General features: G+C 34.8%; 3 protein-coding genes across 3 annotated transcripts; 2 read left to right on the top strand and 1 right to left on the bottom strand.

Annotated features, from left to right (window-relative positions):
* On the bottom strand, positions 1 to 1,245 carry LOC108998806 (protein FAR1-RELATED SEQUENCE 5-like). The gene has a single exon (XM_018975508.1). The coding sequence runs from the start codon at positions 1,243 to 1,245 to the stop codon at positions 1 to 3; it is 1,245 nt and encodes a 414-aa protein (XP_018831053.1).
* A 3,735-nt stretch (positions 1,246 to 4,980) lies between these two features.
* LOC108998878 (4-coumarate--CoA ligase 2-like) lies at positions 4,981 to 9,394 on the top strand. The gene is made up of 5 exons (XM_018975615.2): positions 4,981 to 6,051; positions 6,822 to 7,020; positions 8,026 to 8,239; positions 8,385 to 8,487; positions 9,091 to 9,394. The coding sequence occupies exons 1-5, from the start codon at positions 5,059 to 5,061 to the stop codon at positions 9,211 to 9,213; spliced, it is 1,632 nt and encodes a 543-aa protein (XP_018831160.1). The 5' UTR covers positions 4,981 to 5,058; the 3' UTR covers positions 9,214 to 9,394.
* A 4,571-nt stretch (positions 9,395 to 13,965) lies between these two features.
* On the top strand, positions 13,966 to 19,958 carry LOC108998911 (4-coumarate--CoA ligase 2-like). The gene is made up of 5 exons (XM_018975672.2): positions 13,966 to 15,103; positions 16,105 to 16,300; positions 18,061 to 18,274; positions 18,549 to 18,654; positions 19,592 to 19,958. Exons 1-5 carry the CDS (start codon positions 14,111 to 14,113, stop codon positions 19,733 to 19,735), a joined length of 1,653 nt encoding a protein of 550 aa, XP_018831217.1. The 5' UTR covers positions 13,966 to 14,110; the 3' UTR covers positions 19,736 to 19,958.
* The last annotated feature ends 424 nt before the right edge of the window (positions 19,959 to 20,382 follow it).

Below are 20,382 nucleotides of genomic sequence, written 5' to 3'. Positions count from 1 at the left end.
TCAGACGTCTTTTACTGAGAAAATAGCAAGAATGTGCCTACATAAAATGCCCATCATCTCAAATAGTCCACACATGCACTTCACCTCACACTCATCTTCATTAAAGTATGCCTGATATGTAACTCGTTTAATGGAGTCTTCAACTTGCAACTGATCATTAACTTGATATGTCGAAATTGCTCCTTCTGTTTTGATGAGAATACAATGAGAATATATAATTTCTATTACTTCAGTCTGTACTTCTTTAAATTTAGAATTAGTATATAATTGTTGAAATTGCTTCTCCATAGGTAAATGGGTTATACATGGGGTTGTGCGGTTGAATGAGTGAAAGTCTGCTGCAATCTCATTCTCTCCTTTCTTCCTCAATGCATTGTCAAACTGATCAACAAACTCTTTTAATGTGGTCCCCGAATGCACAAAACCATCAAAAAAAGCATTCATGCTTTCACTTATTTGAGTTGTGCTCATTTCAGCCCAAAATCTATCTTTCAGATATACAGGAACCCAATGCATTCTCTCAGTATATAGACTTTGAAGCCATGCATTCTCGTGTAAATTGAATGTATCAAGTAATACCTCCCAAGACTTCTCAAACTCTTCAGAAGTTTGACAATCATAAACATATTTTTGCAATGTGCTCGTCAAACTATCAGTATATTTAGAATGGGAACCCAACTTCTCTGGTAGTTTTCGCATAATGTGCCATAAACAATACTTGTGTCGGGTATTCGGGAAGACTATTGCTATGGCGTTTTTCATGGCTCTGTCTTGGTCAGTAATGATAGCATTTGGAGCTCTCCCATCAATGCATTTCAACCAAGTCTCAAACAACCAAAAAAATGTATCAGTATTTTCGCTTGAAATCAAACCTGCTCCAAAAAATATTGATTGTCCGTGATGGTTAACACCGACAAAAGGGGCAAATGACATGCCATATCTATTTGTCAGGTATGTTGTATCAAATGTTACAACATCCCCAAAATACCCATATGCTGCTCTGCTACGTCCATCGGCCCAAAAAACATTCTTTAATCTTCCTTCGTCATCTATATCCATTGAGGAATAGAACCCATCATTCTTATACTGCATTCTCTCAAAATATTGACGAAGTGCATCAGCACCTCCTTTACCAAGCCTAAGGACTCGGGCCTTATCAATATAATTCCACACATCTTTCTCGATGAATGGAAGATTATCATAACCACCTGCTTCAACAACCAATGAGTTGAACCTTTTAGCCATACTTATGCCTGCCTTATCATTGATATCTAGCTGCCTTTTTACTGAAGCATCAATGGCTCGATTACATCTAAAAAACCTTGCCTTTCATGGACTAAACCCATGGTTGTGTGCATTCTCAACGGTACTTATACACAATACCTCATCAAGGAAAATTGCATTGATTTTCGCCTTACAATCCGTCTTCGTTGTCGGACGTGGTTTAGAAACATTCGAAGTGTGATTTCTTGTCTTACCACCACGGGCACAACCAAGGGTTACATATCTAACACTTCCATCTTCATCCCTTTTACTTATTTGGGTCATTACTCCAAACCCAATTTGTTTTCCATATTACTTATAGAAGTCCAAAAGCTCATGCTCAGTTTTAAATGACATCCCTGGCTTGGGCTCTATAACACCATCATCATTATCATTTCCATGGCTGCTTGACTTCACTTCCTCAACCAATGAATTATCCACATCAATATTCCCTGAATCAATTGTAGTGCACGTCTCTATATGTTTTTCTCTCAGTAATATATCATCAGCCTCCTGCATTATATCATAAAGCAAATCAAGAAAGGGAAAGTAAGGTATAAACCCAACTTGAATATATAGAGCCTGATTGTTTAATATGTACATGAACGCAACAATTTTTTGTTTACCTGCTGCTCATCAATTAACTCGTCTCCCACATTTGAGATATCTTGATTAGTAGTGCTCTCATAAGAAAACAAGGATCGCCTAGTAGACGAGGTGGGTTCTGTTATCTTATTAGGATTACTTGAATTATCCGTATAAGGGATGGGCGGAGCAAAATGATAGGGAATTGGTAGTCCAAACGATACCCCAGTTGGTTGCTGCAATTTATATTAAAAAACCATACATGTAACATCAATAGTGTGGATTTAAACATAAATGCTTCTAAAACGAAATTTTCACCTCGTTTGTCCATGGGTACGGGTCGGCATTTGGACGTGGTACAAAAGGTGGAAAAAATGTAGGTAGCATTGTCCCATGATAACCATGCATATAGCTATACGCTGACCAATTTGGATATAATGGTTTTGATATTTCCTGAAATAATATCGAATAATGATTTATTACAAAATATTAATTTCCACTAATAACATAGCTTTTGGATATGACAAGAATACCTGAGTGAATGCAGTAGTATTGATAGGCACCGGCAACCTTGTAGCACTGCTGGTAGGCCTTGTGCTTTCTTTCCCTTTCTCCATCAACTTGTCCACCCAAAATGGAATCACCTCTATGTATATGTAAACTTTCAGCCAATTAAAGATTATAAAATAATTTAACAAGGCTCATACTTGTTTAAGCATAGTCTGAACATATGATATGCTTTCATATAGCACATCTATACACTTCTTTAATTCAGACATCAAATCTACAATACTTATAGTCCAACGACTGTTATGGGTTTAAAATATGCATTAAGATGAGTTAGGTCAGATCTACAATTTCAAATATGTTATTAGTTATGCATTCAAATCTACAATTTAAATCAAATCTGCATTAAGATTTTAAAATATTGAAAGTTATGGGTTGGGTCAGATATACAATGTATTAAACATTAGCTTTTGTTTAATATTAAGCACATTTGACTGGGAGATTTTTTTAACATTATCATATAATTATTAAACATATAAATCATTATCAAACAACCATGGGTCTGATCATATAATTATCAAACATATGAACATTATTAAACAGGGTATACCTGCAACAATCAGTCGGTGTGGGTTACGTTTTGGGACACTTTGCTATGAAGGAGGACCAAATCCAAGATGTGGCTGGTGCTTGAGAGTAAACACAAAACTGAAATCATGAAAATGGGAGGTGGTTCATTAGAGCATGGTATGGATCTACAAAATGAGGGGAAAGAGAGTGAGAGTAGAGCAACCTCGTTGGTGGCGACGCCGTGGTGGAGGAGACAATCTCGAGTGGCAGGCAAAGGTCGGTGGTGGAGGAGATGAGCCTCACGCCGGAAGTCGAATGTGAATAATTCCTAGAACGCGCGGGCTGGGCAGCGGCAAAAAATTCTGCTTTTTGAATTGTGATTTTCTACGCAGCTGGAAGCAATTTGGTCATTTGGGAGATAAGGACATTTTGGTCATTTAATAAAGATGATATGGACAAAAGACAAAAAGCAGTGTACGCGGGGACTGGCTTTTGGGACTGTAGCTAGCAAGACCCTAAATGAAAGGGAGCAATATAAAAAATCCAGCTCGGAATAACGAGCCCTTAACCCAGTGTACGAGAAAGCTCATCTATACACAACCTGCAAGAGGAATGGTGCTGTAAAGGATGAGACTCGTCGATCGGAGACCCCATCGAGTAGTGTCCAGTCATCGAGTGTCCGCCTGCACAACATACGTAATATATGGGAAGCCCTTGATCTACTAACAAAAAGGAGATGAGCGGACCAGAAGGGAGACAAACTAAGAAAATGAAGTCGGATAACCACGAATTAATAACTTTACCACCCGAAAAACACTCCATATTAATGATGTCATCGAAGAACCACGCTTCATTTACAAACTCTGACACAAGGAACAGTACAGGGAACACAAACGTCATGGTAGCATACACTATCTGCTCCTCAAGCTTGTAGTATAAATAGCAGATCTCAAGTATGAGAGATATCTTTTTGATTCCTAAACTCTTTTACTTATTTATTACCCTCCAAGAATATTTACTAACTTTGACATCGGAGGTTACCTGGCCCCTAAACCACCCTCTCAAAGCCACAATCTTTTTTACCTTGTGCTCGGCTTGTTTTCGAAAACCTAAATTATCAGAACTTTGCTCAAAAGTGTGCCAAACACGATGTTAACACTTCTATCTTTTCGTGACAATTCTACAATTTCACATGTAAAGATAGATATTATATTGCATTCATAGTTGAACTTGATAATTGAAAATCAATAAATACTAATTTCTCTACTTTATTCTCACCTTGAATGAATGCTTATGATCTATTTGCTTATCATAATCAAATTAGTAAAGGAAAATGTTAAATATACTTAAAAAAAATTTACATATATTTATTTATTCACATGTCAATTATTGATATATTAAAAATGATGAAATTATAAAAGAAAACTAACAAAAATGAGTATTACAAATAAAAATATAAACTTGGAGAACTACTAAATTAGTAAAACCATATCTGGTCGTATCTGGGAGGCTAAGAGCATTAGCATTGACTCCACTGCGCACTGCCGGCCTGTCTGCCTGCCAGAGTGCCCCCGGGGATCCTCTTGTTGTGTTAGGTGCAAAATCTGACGTGTTTTCGGCTTCTAGTCAAATACCCTGACCTCTTCCTGTCCTGTATTCCTAAATTCTCTCCCACCACCCAATTCCCATATATATCCCTCACCAACCCCAACGTCCCAATCAATGAAGATTAGATTACCCTCGCAATCTAGTGTTACGCATGACTATGCACAACGAATCGCAAGGAATACCCATTTTTAATTCCATGGCCAAACTGCAAAACCAGCCATGAAACTTTGACTGGCTATAAAGATAGCTACGTGTCAACCTCACATGGGTCTTTCAGAGACCTTTTTCGACTGTGCTGTTAGTTTAACAGTACCAATTCCTTCGTTTGGGTCCTCGTTCTTACTGTTCTGCCCCTTGACATCATCTCCCCCTGCCGTCACCTACCTGCAGTATATTACCTCCCAATCCAAACTCAAACCAAACCAGGGAAACACCCCACAAAAAATCGAGCTCGAACCAAACCTTTACCTTCTCTTTCTCTCCCTGGAAACCCTCTGATCTCCCTTTCCCAAAAGCCAAACACCGATGGAGCCCCACCAAGACCACCAAGAATTCATTTTCCGGTCAAAGCTCCCTGATATTTACATCCCCAAACACCTCCCACTTCATACTTACTGCTTCGAGAACATATCGCAGTTCAAAGACCGTCCTTGTATTATCAATGGCGCCAACGGTGTCACGTACACTTACGCAGAGGTGGAGCTCACATCACGTAAAGTTGCTTCCGGCCTCGACAAGCAGGGCATCAAACAGGGAGACGTGATCATGCTTTTGCTCCAAAACTGTCCCGAATTCATGTTCGCATTCCTCGGTGCCTCGTACATTGGCGCAGTGATAACGACCGCTAACCCATTATACACGCCAGCTGAGATTGCAAAACAAGCACTGGCATCAAACTCTAAACTCCTTATTACTCAAGCTGCGTACGTTGACAAGGTGAAAGACTACGCAAAAGAAAATGACGTGAAGATCGTGTGCATTGACTCTGCGCCGGAGGACTTGTTGCATTTCTCTGAGCTGACACAGGCCGACGAGAAAGATATTCCGGCCGTGAAAATCAACCCGGACGATGTCGTGGCGCTTCCTTATTCGTCAGGGACAACAGGGCTTCCCAAAGGGGTTATGTTGACGCACAAGGGATTGGTCACGAGCGTGGCACAACAGGTCGACGGTGAAAACCCCAACTTGTACTTTCATAGTGAGGACGTGATACTGTGCGTATTGCCGCTGTTCCATATCTATTCGTTAAATTCAGTTTTCCTCTGCGGTCTTCGTGTTGGAGCGGCAATTCTAATTATGCAAAAGTTCGAGATTGTAAAATTGCTGGAGTTGGTTCAGAAATACAAGATTACAGTGGCACCTTTTGTTCCACCGATTGTCTTGGCGATAGCGAAGAGTCCCGACGTCCATAATTACGACGTGTCGTCGATTCGAACAGTGATGTCAGGAGCTGCACCGATGGGGAAGGAGCTAGAGGATGCGGTCAGAATTAAGCTTCCTAATGCCAAACTTGGACAGGTAGTTAAATTCATAATTTACCACTTACAATTACAAGTACTCCTAGCTAGCTAGTCCTTACTACATAATCATGGCAACTAGTTAATTTTCGACCGTACTTGGGCGTAATCTCAGTACGTATAAGAATATGCTTGAAATTATATTGATTTTATTTATAATTTAATTATATATATATATATATATATATAAATGAGATCATCTAGTCAACGAAGGAGTTTAATTAATCATGCATGGGATCGAGCTTATTTTCCTCCGTACGTTAATATATACATAATGTTGCTTGAATATATATATGAAAAAATCTACATAATTTTTTACTATTCACACTACCTACACATTACACACATTTTTTAATTTTTAGTATTGCTTTTGGTGTGAAAAAAGCTGCATAAAGGGAAATTAAAACTAGTCAGTTTTCCATCGTACCTGTATAAAGACTGAAGAACAAAAAAATAAAGTAGCTAGGTGGTACTATTTGATCCACACCAATAACGGTTGCGCGCGACGTTGCTAATTATTAAAGTGGTGAAGAAGAGATCACGCCAGTCGTCATTAATGTGATCAGGCCTATATTTTTCTTACCAAAAAGAGGGGGCTGAGTTCCACATAACAATTTATAAGATATCTGTTGTATTATATTATATATATATATATATATATATATATATATATATATATATTAGGCATAAATAAAATAGAGAAATGGTCGTGGTCAATTAGGGCGCCCACCTAGCTAAGAAATAATGGGTCCACGAAACTTGTTATTGCAGGGCTATGGGATGACTGAGGCTGGACCAGTGCTAGCAATGTGTCTGGCTTTTGCTAAGGAACCCTTCGAGATTAAATCTGGGGCGTGTGGGACCGTCGTAAGAAATGCCGAGATGAAGATCGTTGACCCCGAGACTGGTGCTTCGCTTCCCCGAAATCAAGCCGGAGAGATTTGCATCAGAGGTAGCCAGATCATGAAAGGTATAATAATACATTAATAATTTCCTCGCCCCGCCTGCATTATATAAATATATATATATAGATATTATTACATATCATGTTCATACATTTTAGCTGGATCTCTGTCATGTTATTAAATATCCCAACAAAAACTCACCCTTATAATTGACCTGGTAATATATAGGCCTTAAATATATGGAATTAGTACAGCTTGGACCGTCCGGTACATTATGTTTAGATTGTTACTTGGTGTCATAAACAAGGCAAATTAAAATATTTAATATGTGGATCGATGTTAACAATGGAGAACTGGGAAATTCAATCGCCCAATGAGAAATGGGAAGTAGACAGTAGTCCCCAGCATTACGGAAGGGGCAAGAAATAATTGAAGCCAGTACACCGGCCGGGATGTGGACGATGCTGATTGCTTGCGCGCATTGTCTTCATCATGCGGGGAACCGGCCACCCACTTTCACGAGATGATACTTTTTTCATTGGCAGCTTCGGATTTCTATTTCTAATGAACTAGGAATTCATTTCCAGTACCTTCGTTGGTTTTCATATAATGGGTTCCCACTTGCCAGAAAATCTTTAGCGTCGACCCTTTTGTTGAGTTTACATTGATTGTGGAAGTAAAAATATTAGTAAATTTTACTTGATCAGTCATCCTATACATTATAAATAAGTTACTTATTCGTTATCAATTATTTTCTGTCAAAATTATTATTTTTACAAAAAAAATAAATTTATTCTCGTCACATATGATCATTTTCATCGTAAATAATTCATCATAAATGTTATTTTTTTATAGTGATATAATAGGATAAAAATGCCCAGTGTCTTTACTCCCGAAATACTTTATAACTACTAATGAAACAACACATTTTGAGAATAATTAGGCACTAAGAAATCAGGATAATCTCAAAGTTTAGCTTATCAATTTCATGGAGAGTTAACAGAAAAGGTTTTTTTTTTTTTTAATGGGGAAAAGCATGTTAATAACTGAACCATTAAAATTTTGGTCAGGTTATCTTAACGACCCGGAGGCTACGGAGAGGACCATAGACAAAGACGGATGGTTGTACACCGGCGATATTGGATACATCGACGGAGATGAAGAACTCTTTATTGTTGACAGATTGAAGGAATTGATAAAGTACAAAGGGTTCCCAGTAGCCCCCGCCGAGCTCGAAGCAATGCTGATCGCTCATCCTAACATCTCCGATGCCGCTGTTGTCCCGTAAGTTTTCCTACACTAGCTCTGGCATGCAGTGTTTCACGTGTCTAATTAATTATAAGGCTAATTGGTTAGTATACGTAACTGCTTGACTTTGTTGAATGTCTGGTTATACAAGCTCATCCTCGAATTCGATCTGTTTGAACAGCATGAAAGACGAGGCAGCAGGGGAGCTTCCTGTCGCATTTGTTGTCGAGTCAAATGGTTCCAAAATCAGTGAGGATGACATCAAGCAGTATATCTCCAGACAGGTATGTCTCAAGATTTCCAATCGTAATCTATTCTCAAGACCTTTTTCACGTAGCAAAAAGCTTAACCATATAATTTAAAGAAATAACGAAATCTATAACAAAAATCGTCGTACACTTGTTTTAGGCAGAATGCAGCTAGTTAGCTGGCCACCTTAAATGATTAGGTGAATGCATGGTATATATAAATATATATATATGTTATGAGTAATGTTACTTATCATTATCGATGTAATATTAGATGAGTGGAGATTTTTTATTATATTTCACTTATAAAATTTTATCTAATGCCACATTACGAGATGATGAGAGAATGCTGAAAAAAATAGATGATAATTAAATATTTTCATATATTATATTATATTTAGCGGATCAATAAAAAATTTCCAACGTGGCATAAGCAAGCCAGCCACCTCCAATTATGTTATAAAGTGCATTTCTAGGTGACAATGACACCTAACTCTTAACTAATTTTCCAATTATTGTCGCCGATACATAACTTCATGTTGATCATCGAAAACTTTGGTGTATAAGACTTAATTTCCTAGCTAACTAAATAAATTTATTTTCTCAAGTTAACTGTTGTGTCGCGTTGTATGTGTGCAGGTTGTCTATTATAAGAGAATTAAACGGGTTTTCTTCACAGATGCAATTCCTAAAGCTCCATCGGGCAAAATCTTGAGGAAAGACCTGCGGACCAGACTCGCCCCAGATCTAGAAAATAAATAGAGGGTTTTGAGGGGACGGGCCGAGAGAAATGAAATATGAAATTCTATTTGATTTTTACAATCATGTTGATTTTTTTAATGCCTAATCTGTAATATATATATTATATCTGTTGCTTTGTGGAAGGAACCACTAATTACTAGCTAGGGGTCCAACACAGAAGGATAAAGGGCAACGCTTTGTACGAATTTGTTTACGTAGATATATATATATATATATATATTTATATATATGATGTTAATGTTATGGACAAGTACCGAATGAAAAAAACTTAAAAAAATAAAAAACGGTTTGTGTTCAATGTTCTTGAGGTCAGTTTAATATTTTGAAGATGAGTCGTTTAAATTATTGATGTTTTAATTATTTTACCATGTGTTTTTGGTAAAGGGGTGGGCTCCTCTTTTTATAATGGCCCAATCCAGCTTGTCACTTTGTTATTGATGAGAAATTGTATAGCACATGAAGACAGACATTTGTTTGAAATGCCTCAATGGGTGTATACATTTTCAGAATGAATATTTCAGAGAGTATTTTCTTACATACCGAAGCACATTGTGCTTGTATACTATTTATAGAGATATCAGTAATACCAATCATATTTATAAAGGTATTCGAGATGTTTCCACAGTCCTTATCGTTAGGATCCTGAGGTGCCATTACACGATTTGTTGCCTTTCTGTTGTGAGCAGTTTGTTGTGCATTCTGTTGAGGTGTATTGACAGAGGATGCGTGTTGTGAGGTGCTGTGCAAGAGTACCGAATATTCAGGTGTACTAACATCTCCCCGCGATTCAAGCAGCACCGCCATGATGGTGAGGCTTGATCGTAGAAGAGAAAAGCGAGTTGAGGAGAGCGGCTTTGTGAGGATATCAACAATTTGGTCTTTGCTTTGAAGAAACTTGACAACAAGTGATTTGGCAGCAACACGATCACGTACAAAATGATAGTCTAAGACAACATGTTTAATACGTGAGTGCATAACAGGATTAACAGATAAGTAAGTAGCACCAAGATTATCACAAAATAAGATGGGAATATCATAAATGATAATTCCTAATTCTGTTAACAAGGATCGTAACCAGAGAATTTCACAAGTAGTGCTTGCAACAGACTTATATTCAGCCTTAGTTGAGGACCTAGCAACAGTGGGTTGTTTCTTTGAACCCCAAGAGATTAAATGAGAACCAAGATAAATGTAAAAATCACCAGTAGATTTACGATCATCTGGGCAACCAGCCCAATGGTCCAATCCAGCTTGTCACTTTGTTATTGATGAGAAATTGTATAGCACATGAAGACAGACATTTGTTTGAAATGCCTCAATGGGTGTATACATTTTCAGAATGAATATTTCAGAGAGTATTTTCTTACATACCGAAGCACATTGTGCTTGTATACTGTTTATAGAGATATCAGTAATACCAATCATATTTATAAAGGTATTCGAGATGTTTCCACAGTCCTTATCGTTAGGATCCTGAGGTGCCATTACACGATTTGTTGCCTTTCTGTTGTGAGCAGTTTGTTGTGCATTCTGTTGAGGTGTACTGACAGAGGATGCGTGTTGTGAGGTGCTGTGCAAGAGTACCGAATATTCAGGTGTACTAACATCTCCCCGCGATTCAAGCAGCACCGCCATGATGGTGAGGCTTGATCGTAGAAGAGAAAAGCGAGTTGAGGAGAGCGGCTTTGTGAGGATATCAACAATTTGGTCTTTGCTTTGAAGAAACTTGACAACAAGTGATTTGGCAGCAACACGATCACGTACAAAATGATAGTCTAAGACAACATGTTTAATACGTGAGTGCATAACAGGATTAACAGATAAGTAAGTAGCACCAAGATTATCACAAAATAAGATGGGAATATCATAAATGATAATTCCTAATTCTGTTAACAAGGATCGTAACCAGAGAATTTCACAAGTAGTGCTTGCAACAGACTTATATTCAGCCTTAGTTGAGGACCTAGCAACAGTGGGTTGTTTCTTTGAACCCCAAGAGATTAAATGAGAACCAAGATAAATGTAAAAATCACCAGTAGATTTACGATCATCTGGGCAACCAGCCCAATCTATATCATAAAAGGCCGTTGTTTTAAATGAAGAGGTGGGTGAAAAGGAAATGCCAAAGGAAGAGGTGAGATGAAAGTAACGAAGAATGCGTTTGACGTCTTGCCAGTGAGTTAGCCAAGGATAGTACATATATTGAGATACTGATTGAAGACCTTCTGCCTCACACAAGCCGAGCTTAACATGTACTTACGAGTTGTTGGTCTCAATTTTAGCTTCTAATCCTTGGTTAACTACACTGATAATTCTAGTCGATCGTGTATTAGTAGGCCCACTTGCAAGCTTTTACTAGACCAACAAAAAAAGAAAAAGAAAAAGAAAAAAAGAACTGCAAGGCTGCAGTCAAAGTCGGGATCTGGGAGAAATGGATCGGTGGGTTTAAAGATTAGTATTGTCGATAGACTTCCTGCTCGAATATCAAGTAATGCTACAAACTTCGTTACTATCTTATTTTAATTTCATTTTAAAAAATGTGACACTTTTTAGTTTAGGAATAATTTATTATTATTATTTTTAAATAAAAAAATCATGAACAATGTCACTAGAATAGTGATATAATATATATGTAAAGTTTTTCGTTAGAACTACTGGCCAGTGTGGTTGTGGGGCCTGAATCCAACCAAAAGATTACATAATTTCGATGCCAGGCATTTGAAGCTCATATTTATTAAAGTTAGAAGTACTCGTCAATAACATATTGTTTGCCAGTCTGTGTATAATGATCTTATCTCCAGGAGTGAGATTTGCTAGAGGGGAGAACCAAACACCAACCATTCAAAATCCAACCAACACGTCCACACACCTTCGAGTACTAGAAATTGGAGATAACAAAAAGAGAAATATATAGGAGAGAAATACCTATTGGCCTTTTTTGTACCTAAAGTTATCAAGGCTTATAAGGAAAACAGCATGGCTTGGGAATGAAAAATACTAAGTAGTGGCCTCATACGGTACCCCTCTCCGTTGGAACATTACTCGATCTCATTTGATGTAGCTGTGAGGCCAACAGGAAGCATCACAACAACAATATGTAGGAATCATAACAAAACAATTATGTCCATAGTAATAGAGTTTTCGAGCAACTGCAATCCAAACTAGGGTGAGACATTAACAGTCTTCATAGGAGTAAAGGAAGCATCTTCAAAGAACTTTAAAAAGATAATTATAAAATAAGATTTGCAGGTGGTGATAACAGTCTTAACATAACCACAACATAATTCAGAATGGATTACAAAAAGAACAATAAAAGTTACAAGAATACTACCACAAAAATTAGAAAGCATCTTCAAAGAACTTTAAAAAGATAATTATAGAATAAGATTCGCAGGTGGTGATAACAATCTTAACACAACCACATTACAATTCAAAATGGATCACAAAAGGAACAATAAGAGATACAAGAATACTACCACAAAAATTTGAAAGTTGGAAAACAGTAAAGATACATCGGTCTCAAAATCGATGCGCGTATTTTATTGTGCAATAAGTGTCTACAATTTGTATGGTAGGATACCCCCGATCAAAATTTCACCATGTCTTTTAGATTTTCACAATGACAAAGACTTGCCTTCATAATTTCTTACCGGCCAGTATGTACTAAGGACCTTTTACCAATTAAACTTCATTATTTTCTTGCACAGTTCAAGGCTTTAATTCGTTGATGATTAATTAAGGGATGTTTGGAAAAATTTTTTAATTCATATCATTTCATTCTATCTCATTTTTTAAAAAAAGATATTTAAAGATAAATACTTTCAAACTAATCATTACAATTTTTTTAAATTTTCAAATACAAAATAAAAATAATTAAACTTTATCGAATATCAAAATGAAAATAATATTTTAAATTTATAATTTTTTTTCCTTTCCCAAAATACAATAAGTATTTTACTACTATTCACAAATCAATCATTCGGCCTAATATTGAAGGTTGTGTTTGGATGTTAAATTGTGTTAAATTGATTTAAGTTAAGATGATAAAATATTATTAAAATATTATTTTTTAATATTATTATTATTTTAAAATTTTAAAAAAATTATAACGACGATGGATTTAGAAATCAAAGAAAGCCTTAATAGTAGGAGTAAAAGTTGTAAAACAATATCAGCTCGTAGCCTCGTACTGGCCAGGTCCACGATCTCTAGGAGGTACGAGCTTAGGAATATCGTTAGATTTGCTAAAGAGAGGGCCTCCATCCATTAAATATGAAAAAAGGCTACTTTGCTTTCCCATTTTGTCCGTTCAATTTGACCGCTGGTCAAAAAATTATTTTTATTTTTATTTTTATTTTTTTTAACTTAGTGATTAAGGAAGTATTTTTAAATGTATTGATGTATTTTTTTTATTTTTTAAATATATTTAAATATGTGAAAAAAATGTGAAAAGAAAAAAAAAAAAAAAAAAAAATTTACCGCCCAGCGGTCAAAATGGGGCGGCATAGTAGCCGCACCCTTAAATATGCGTGGTCGCATCACCTTATCAAATTCGCTTAAAGAATCATTTTCCATAATATATGTACGAGTAGTGCTGTATCTACCGAAAAAGGGAAGAAGTTTTTTTTTTATTTTATATATTTTTTTAATCATCATAAATATTTAAAAAAAAAAAACATTCGGGAGATAAATTCGGGACCCAAATTCGGATCCCAAAGCATTTCTCTATATATACACACAGTCACACTCCATAGCTCTCAACAAGGAGTCGCAACGATCCAGACAAAGACCCGGCCCCCACCACAAACCGAGCTCAAACCAATTCTTCACCTTCTCCTTGTTTTCCCGGAAATCCCATATCTTTTTCTTCCCTTCCCTTTCCCTAAAGCCAACACCGATGGACTCTAACCGAGAACCTCAAGAATTTATTTTCCGGTCGAAACTCTCCGATATTTACATCCCAAAACATCTCCCAGTCCACACTTACTGTTTCGAACGCCTATCCCAGTTCAGTGACCTTCCCTGTCTCATCAATGGCGCTAACAATGTCACATACACTTACGCCGAGGTGGAGCTCGCCTCACGTAGGGTCGCTTCTGGCCTCCACCAGCAGGGCATCAAACACGGAGATGTAATCATGCTTTTACTCCAAAATTGTCCCGAATTCATGTTCGCGTTCCTCGGCGCATCCCACATCGGCGCAGCGATCACGACCGCTAACCCTTTTTACACGCCAGCTGAGATAACAAAGCAAGCACGGGCGTCAAACTCTAAACTCTTTATTACTCAAGCTGCGTACGTAGACAAGGTGAAAGACTTCGCAAAAGAAAACGACGTGAAGGTCGTGTGCATTGACTCTCCGCCGGAGGGCTTCTTGCACTTCTCCGAGCTGACCGAAGCCAACGAGAACGATATCCCGGCCGTGAAGATCAACTCGGACGATGTAGTGGCGCTCCCTTTTTCGTCAGGGACGACGGGTCTTCCAAAAGGGGTCATGTTGACGCACCAGGCGTTGGTCACTAGCGTGTCACAACAAGTTGACGGCGAAAACCCAAACTTGTACATTCACAGCGAAGATGTGATACTGTGCGTGTTGCCGTTGTTCCATATATATGCGCTCAACGCTGTTTTTCTTTGCGGTATGAGAGTAGGAGCAAAGATTCTGATAATGCAGAAATTCGAGCTTGTAAAACTGTTGGAGCTTATTCAGAAATACAAGGTCACGATCGCGCCGTTCGTTCCACCAGTTGTCTCGGCGATCGTGAAGAACCCCGATGTACATAGGTACGACATGTCGTCGATTCGAATAGTGATCTCAGGAGCATCACCCTTGAGGAAGGAGTTAGAGGATGCCGTTAGAACAAAGCTGCCTAATGCCCAACTTGGACAGGTAGTTAATTGGTTTGTCCTTGATCCTGTTAATTCATGCATGGCAAATGAGTTCAACCGACGTTCTATCCATGGAGAGTACTTTGACGTTATATAGATTTTCTTAATTTCATAGAATTTCAATATTAATTAAGCAGTATACACAAAAAATAGAATTAAATGGTTTTGATATTGTGAATTTAAAAACAATGACTAGAATTTAATGGAATTCACGGGTAGGATACTAGGATTTCTAAGAAATCTCAAGAGATTTTAATTCCAATTAAATATTATATTTTCTGCCTAGAAATTTAATGAAAACGCTTTTAACTCTAGAGAAATTATATTTGTTGTTTTAGGATGCGCTAGTTTTGTATATTATTTTTTTTAAAAAAAGTGAGTAAATATAAGATTTAAGTGAAAAAATTATTATTTTAATAATAAATCTCATTATTTTTTAAAAAAATTACGTAAAACTTACAAATTTTAAAATTGTATCTACCACTTACTCTTAATTCTATGATTCGTACTTTCCTCCGTTCCTGTAAATTTGTTGATGTTGTTTGAATTACCCATCACCAGATATATCTTTATTTTGTCAACTTCAAATCGGGGAAATGATGTAGATCAGTACCACTTGTTTGGTTTTGATTTTGGTGTGGGGTGGGGACATTATCTAATATATATATATATATGAGCCCTGTACATATCGTAGCATTAAATGAATGCAAGTGACATGTGTTCTATGTATTAATCCACAGAAAAATATATGAAGAAATCTGTTATAGCATACGCAATTTTTTTTAAAAAAAAGTTGCTGGTGAATGATAGCTAAGAAATATAAAATGGTTAGGTTATAATTAATCATGTGACGAATTGGTTTGTTTTTGAATATTAGAATATATTGTTTGAATATTATTTTTATTTTAAAATTTAAAAAAATTAAATTATTTTATGTAAAAATTTTTAAAAAAAAAATTATAATAATCAGATAGAAAACAAACTAGATTTATTTGAGTGCAGGGTTACGGCATGACTGAGGGAGGAGCGTTATCGATGTGCCTGGCATTTGCAAAGCAACCATTCCCCATAAAATCAGGTGCGTGTGGGACCGTCGTAAGAAACGCTGAGATGAAGATCGTTGATCTAGAAACCGGTGCTTCGCTTCCTCGTAATCAACCGGGAGAGATTTGCATCAGAGGTAGCCAGATCATGAAAGGTATAATTTTAATCAAAGTTAATAATGTTTTATAGTTTTGAATTTTATTATTTTTAGTTATTATAATTGTCAGTTCATGTGTTCTATTCTATGTCTTCTGTTTTAAAAAACTAATTAATTTATAGAATCACGGAAAATGGTATCATCCGATATTAAAAAAAGTAAGTTGTAGTGCTGATATGTCACGTTATTAAATACGTGGAGAAAGATATCGTCGATTAATATATAATAATATATTTTTATATGATATTTGGAGTTGACGAATGATATTTATAGTTTTAATCTGTTAAAGTCTCGTACATTCTATTTAAAAATGTGGGTAAATTTGAGATTCGTATAAAAAATTATATATATTTTTTAAATGAATGTAAAAAATTTATATTGTATCTAACATTACTTATAGTAGATTTGAGATATATATGCACTTAAGTATATAAAATTAGGATTAATGGGCTTAGAAATCTTGGACTTGACTAATTCTATATTGGATATCATTCTTATTTTAGAGTCAAGTATTTATGTTGTTTAAAATAAGGTTACTTAATTTGTAAGTTATCAAACGAGAAAGTTAAAATATTAGTTGTAAATAAGGTTGACATGATGTTATTTATCGGTGTCGTTCAAGTATGGGTGATGACGGGCGTGAGTCCACCAACTCCGCATTATTAATTTATTTTTTGATCGGTAAGGAGTCTATTTCTAAGGTGGATGTCCCATCAGATCCCATTATTGCTTCCGGGAAACGTGACTTTTCCTTCCTCCAATGATTCTCAGAATCGTGGCTCTCATTGTATCAGTACTGCCTCCTTCAAATTAATTGTCCCACTCATAATAAGGTCTGTTTGTTTTTAAGAAATTTCTAATTTTTTTTTATCTTATTTAATTATTATAATTATTTTAAATTTTTATTTAAAATAAAATAAAAATTTTAATTTTTTTAATTTTAAAATAAAAATAATATTAAATAAATATATTTTAATAATATTTTAATTAAAATTCACCTTATCTCATTTATAAAAATAAACAAGTCTAATAAAGGACAAAAAAGTTATATGATATATTTGTTTATCTATGTATGGTGCATAGGTCGTATGGTAAGTTTTTTTTTTCTCTAATATTTGAAATATTTAATTGATAAAATGTAAAATTATTATTAAACTTTAATATGATATCATTTAAAAATTATTATTTTTCTTAAATATTTAAATATAAATAAATAAATTTAATTATTTATATCATATTTACAATGTTTAATATAATTTATTATTTTATTTTTCTCGTGACAATTGAATTTGATAATATTTTTTAACGATAGAATATCAACTAAATTATTATAAGTTTATAACTCAAACACAACTTTCATTTAAAAATTTAATTTATCACTTTAACTCAAAAATATTTACAATACAGAAACTAAAAATAAAACTCGTGTTTTAATATTTAGTTATAATTTAGTTCATGTAATATAGTTGGTACTACTCTTAAAAAATAATTCACTTGTGATTTTAATCGTACGATTCATTTACAATAAATTATTTTAAATTAGGTTGGAGGATATATAATTTCTTGAACATAACAGCTTAGTGGGACCTTTATAATTAACTCTCTGTGGCCTAAAATTAAAAGGAAGGCCATAAAATTCGTTACATATATATATAGTCATGTCTTTTAATTCTTTTATTTTAGTCGGTTATTACTTTATAAATCTTTTAATTGAGGAAAAATCTGATCAATAATCGAACTATAAAAATTATGGTCAGGTTATCTGAATGATATAGAGGCTACAACGAAGACCATAGATAAAGAGGGATGGTTGCACACCGGCGACATTGGGTACATCGACGACGACGACGAACTTTTCATTGTTGACAGATTGAAGGAACTGATAAAGTACAAAGGGTTCCAAGTGGCCCCCGCTGAGCTCGAAGCAATGCTGATCGCCCATCCTAACATCTTCGATGCCGCTGTTGTCCCGTAAGCTTTCTTAATTACTCACAATACTGATATATACGCTGTATATATTATGAGAGAAAATATATTTATAATTGTGAATTATATAATTATTGTATAATTATTTAACAAAAATAATATTTACGAACTTTATAATTAAATATAAAATTATTCATAATGTTATTATAATAAAGCTCAGGAGGTTGTTTAAGTGAGCAGTTGGTTGGTTAGTTGAATGTTAGGTTCTTATAGCGTCCCATTAATATATAATATCCTCTTTATGATCTGCTTTGATCAGCTTGAAAGATGAGGATGCTGGTGAGGTTCCTGTAGCATTTGTAGTAAAGTCAAATAATGGCTCCAAAATCAATGAGGATGACATCAAGCAATATATTTCAAAACAGGTATATTTTTTTTTTCTTTTTCTAGTTTTGATTTATGATCTACTCTCGAGATTTTAAAAAAGAACTTCTTTTTACAGTCATCTTGAAGTGATATCACACAGTTTATGAAAAAAATAAAAAAATATATTAAAATTAAAATTAATGAGTCTAAAAATACAAAAAAATAAAAATTGAGAATTTAATTTATTTTTTATATTTTTAATTGATCATGTGGCGTCACTTGATAGTGTCACATCAATAGAATAAATTAAGTGGAAGTTTAGATGACAAAATAACATTATTTAAAAAAAAAAAAAATCTACTGCTGATCTATAGTTTTCATGTTGCAATAATATGGTAGCAACCTTTTTCTTGGCACCTACATGTTTTAGGTAGAAACCTTTGGCTGGAAAATCCTATTGGAAAGTGATACGTAACAATTTGTATATAATTATATAATAAAATAATATTATTTTAAACTTTTATTTTTAATTTGATGTGTTTAAATATAATAAAAAAATTATTATATTTAAAATTATCTATACAAGTACTTGTGGATAGGTAGGTTGTTAGCCAATCAATACCAAACCCCGTTAGCAGAAAGATTAGGTGAACCTGAAACATTATTATGACATTGTGTCATTAAAAAAAGACACGTGGTACAAGCACACCTTTTCTAGATTCCTTTTATACGGTACATTTCTTGAAGAAGATGAGACGCGACTCTCTAAAATTATAATTTTCTAATAAAAAATGAAAAACATATTACTTTACATAACACATTATATAATTATATTTTAAAATAAAGGTTAATTTAATAAAATATTTTATAAAAAAAATATCATTTTTAATTTTTAATTTTAGAATATTATCCTTCAGACCTATAAACGTAACATATTCATTATTTATTAAGTGGTGGAATGTTACAGACTGAGTGGTAGCTTAATTATTTGTGCAGGTTGTGTTCTATAAGAGAATCAACCGAGTTTTCTTCACAGACGCAATTCCTAAAGCTCCATCAGGCAAAATCATAAGGAAAGAGCTAAAGGCAAGACTCGCAGCAGGTATTGCAACTGATCAAATGGACGCGATACATAGCTAATCAGTTTCTAGCATCCATTTATTTTTTCCACTGCCCTTTTGTTTTATATTGGTTGTTCTGTGGAAATAACCACTTCTTTAGGGTCCAAAACGGAGTGATATAGGGTTTGGATTGGGTCCAGTTCCGACTCGTTCTGTTGTAGAAACCCAAAATAAATGGTCTGTGTTCGCGCCAGTTTAATAAATTAATACCTTGATTCGTTTCTATAATTGTTTTTCGATTATTTAGCTTGTATTTTTTGCAGTGGGTTGGGCTCGTCGACTTTATTAGCCCAGCCCAGCCGTAAATTACAGTTAATATTCTTAGTATGGGCTTGGGTCATTAGCAAAGTATTGAAGTTGGGTTTGAGTCATAGAGCATTCTTATTGGAATAGTTAAAATTAAAGGCAATTTTTAACTAATATTACATGAATTGGTCTTTGTCTATTTCATTCACATTCAATTTTTACATTGAATTATCTATTTATTCTTTATATAATAATAATATAATAATAATTTAATATTTTTTTAAAATTGTTTATTTTTATCATATTTTACTATTCTACCAATTATATGTTAATTAATAATCATATTCTAATTAAATTATTAGTTAAAAAATCATATTTCCAATGGTCAGTTAATGCTAATAACCACAAACGCGGTGTTCA

The sequence above is a fragment of the Juglans regia genome, chromosome 11 (genome assembly GCF_001411555.2).
Source record: "Juglans regia cultivar Chandler chromosome 11, Walnut 2.0, whole genome shotgun sequence".
NCBI classification, from domain to species: Eukaryota; Viridiplantae; Streptophyta; class Magnoliopsida; order Fagales; family Juglandaceae; genus Juglans; species Juglans regia.
The sequence above is the reverse complement of the archived record's forward strand: the minus strand, read 5'-3'. Positions and strand labels throughout refer to the sequence as shown.

Coding starts and splice junctions, on each gene's coding strand:
- LOC108998806 (XM_018975508.1), bottom strand. CDS start 1,245: ATGGCTAAAAGGTTCAACTCATTGGTTGTTGAAGCAGGTGGTTATGAT.
- LOC108998878 (XM_018975615.2), top strand. CDS start 5,059: ATGGAGCCCCACCAAGACCACCAAGAATTCATTTTCCGGTCAAAGCTC. Junction 6,052..6,821: donor CTAATGCCAAACTTGGACAG/GTAGTTAAATTC, acceptor TTGTTATTGCAG/GGCTATGGGATGACTGAGGC. Junction 7,021..8,025: donor AGGTAGCCAGATCATGAAAG/GTATAATAATAC, acceptor AATTTTGGTCAG/GTTATCTTAACGACCCGGAG.
- LOC108998911 (XM_018975672.2), top strand. CDS start 14,111: ATGGACTCTAACCGAGAACCTCAAGAATTTATTTTCCGGTCGAAACTC. Junction 18,275..18,548: donor TTCGATGCCGCTGTTGTCCC/GTAAGCTTTCTT, acceptor TGCTTTGATCAG/CTTGAAAGATGAGGATGCTG. Junction 18,655..19,591: donor AGCAATATATTTCAAAACAG/GTATATTTTTTT, acceptor TTATTTGTGCAG/GTTGTGTTCTATAAGAGAAT.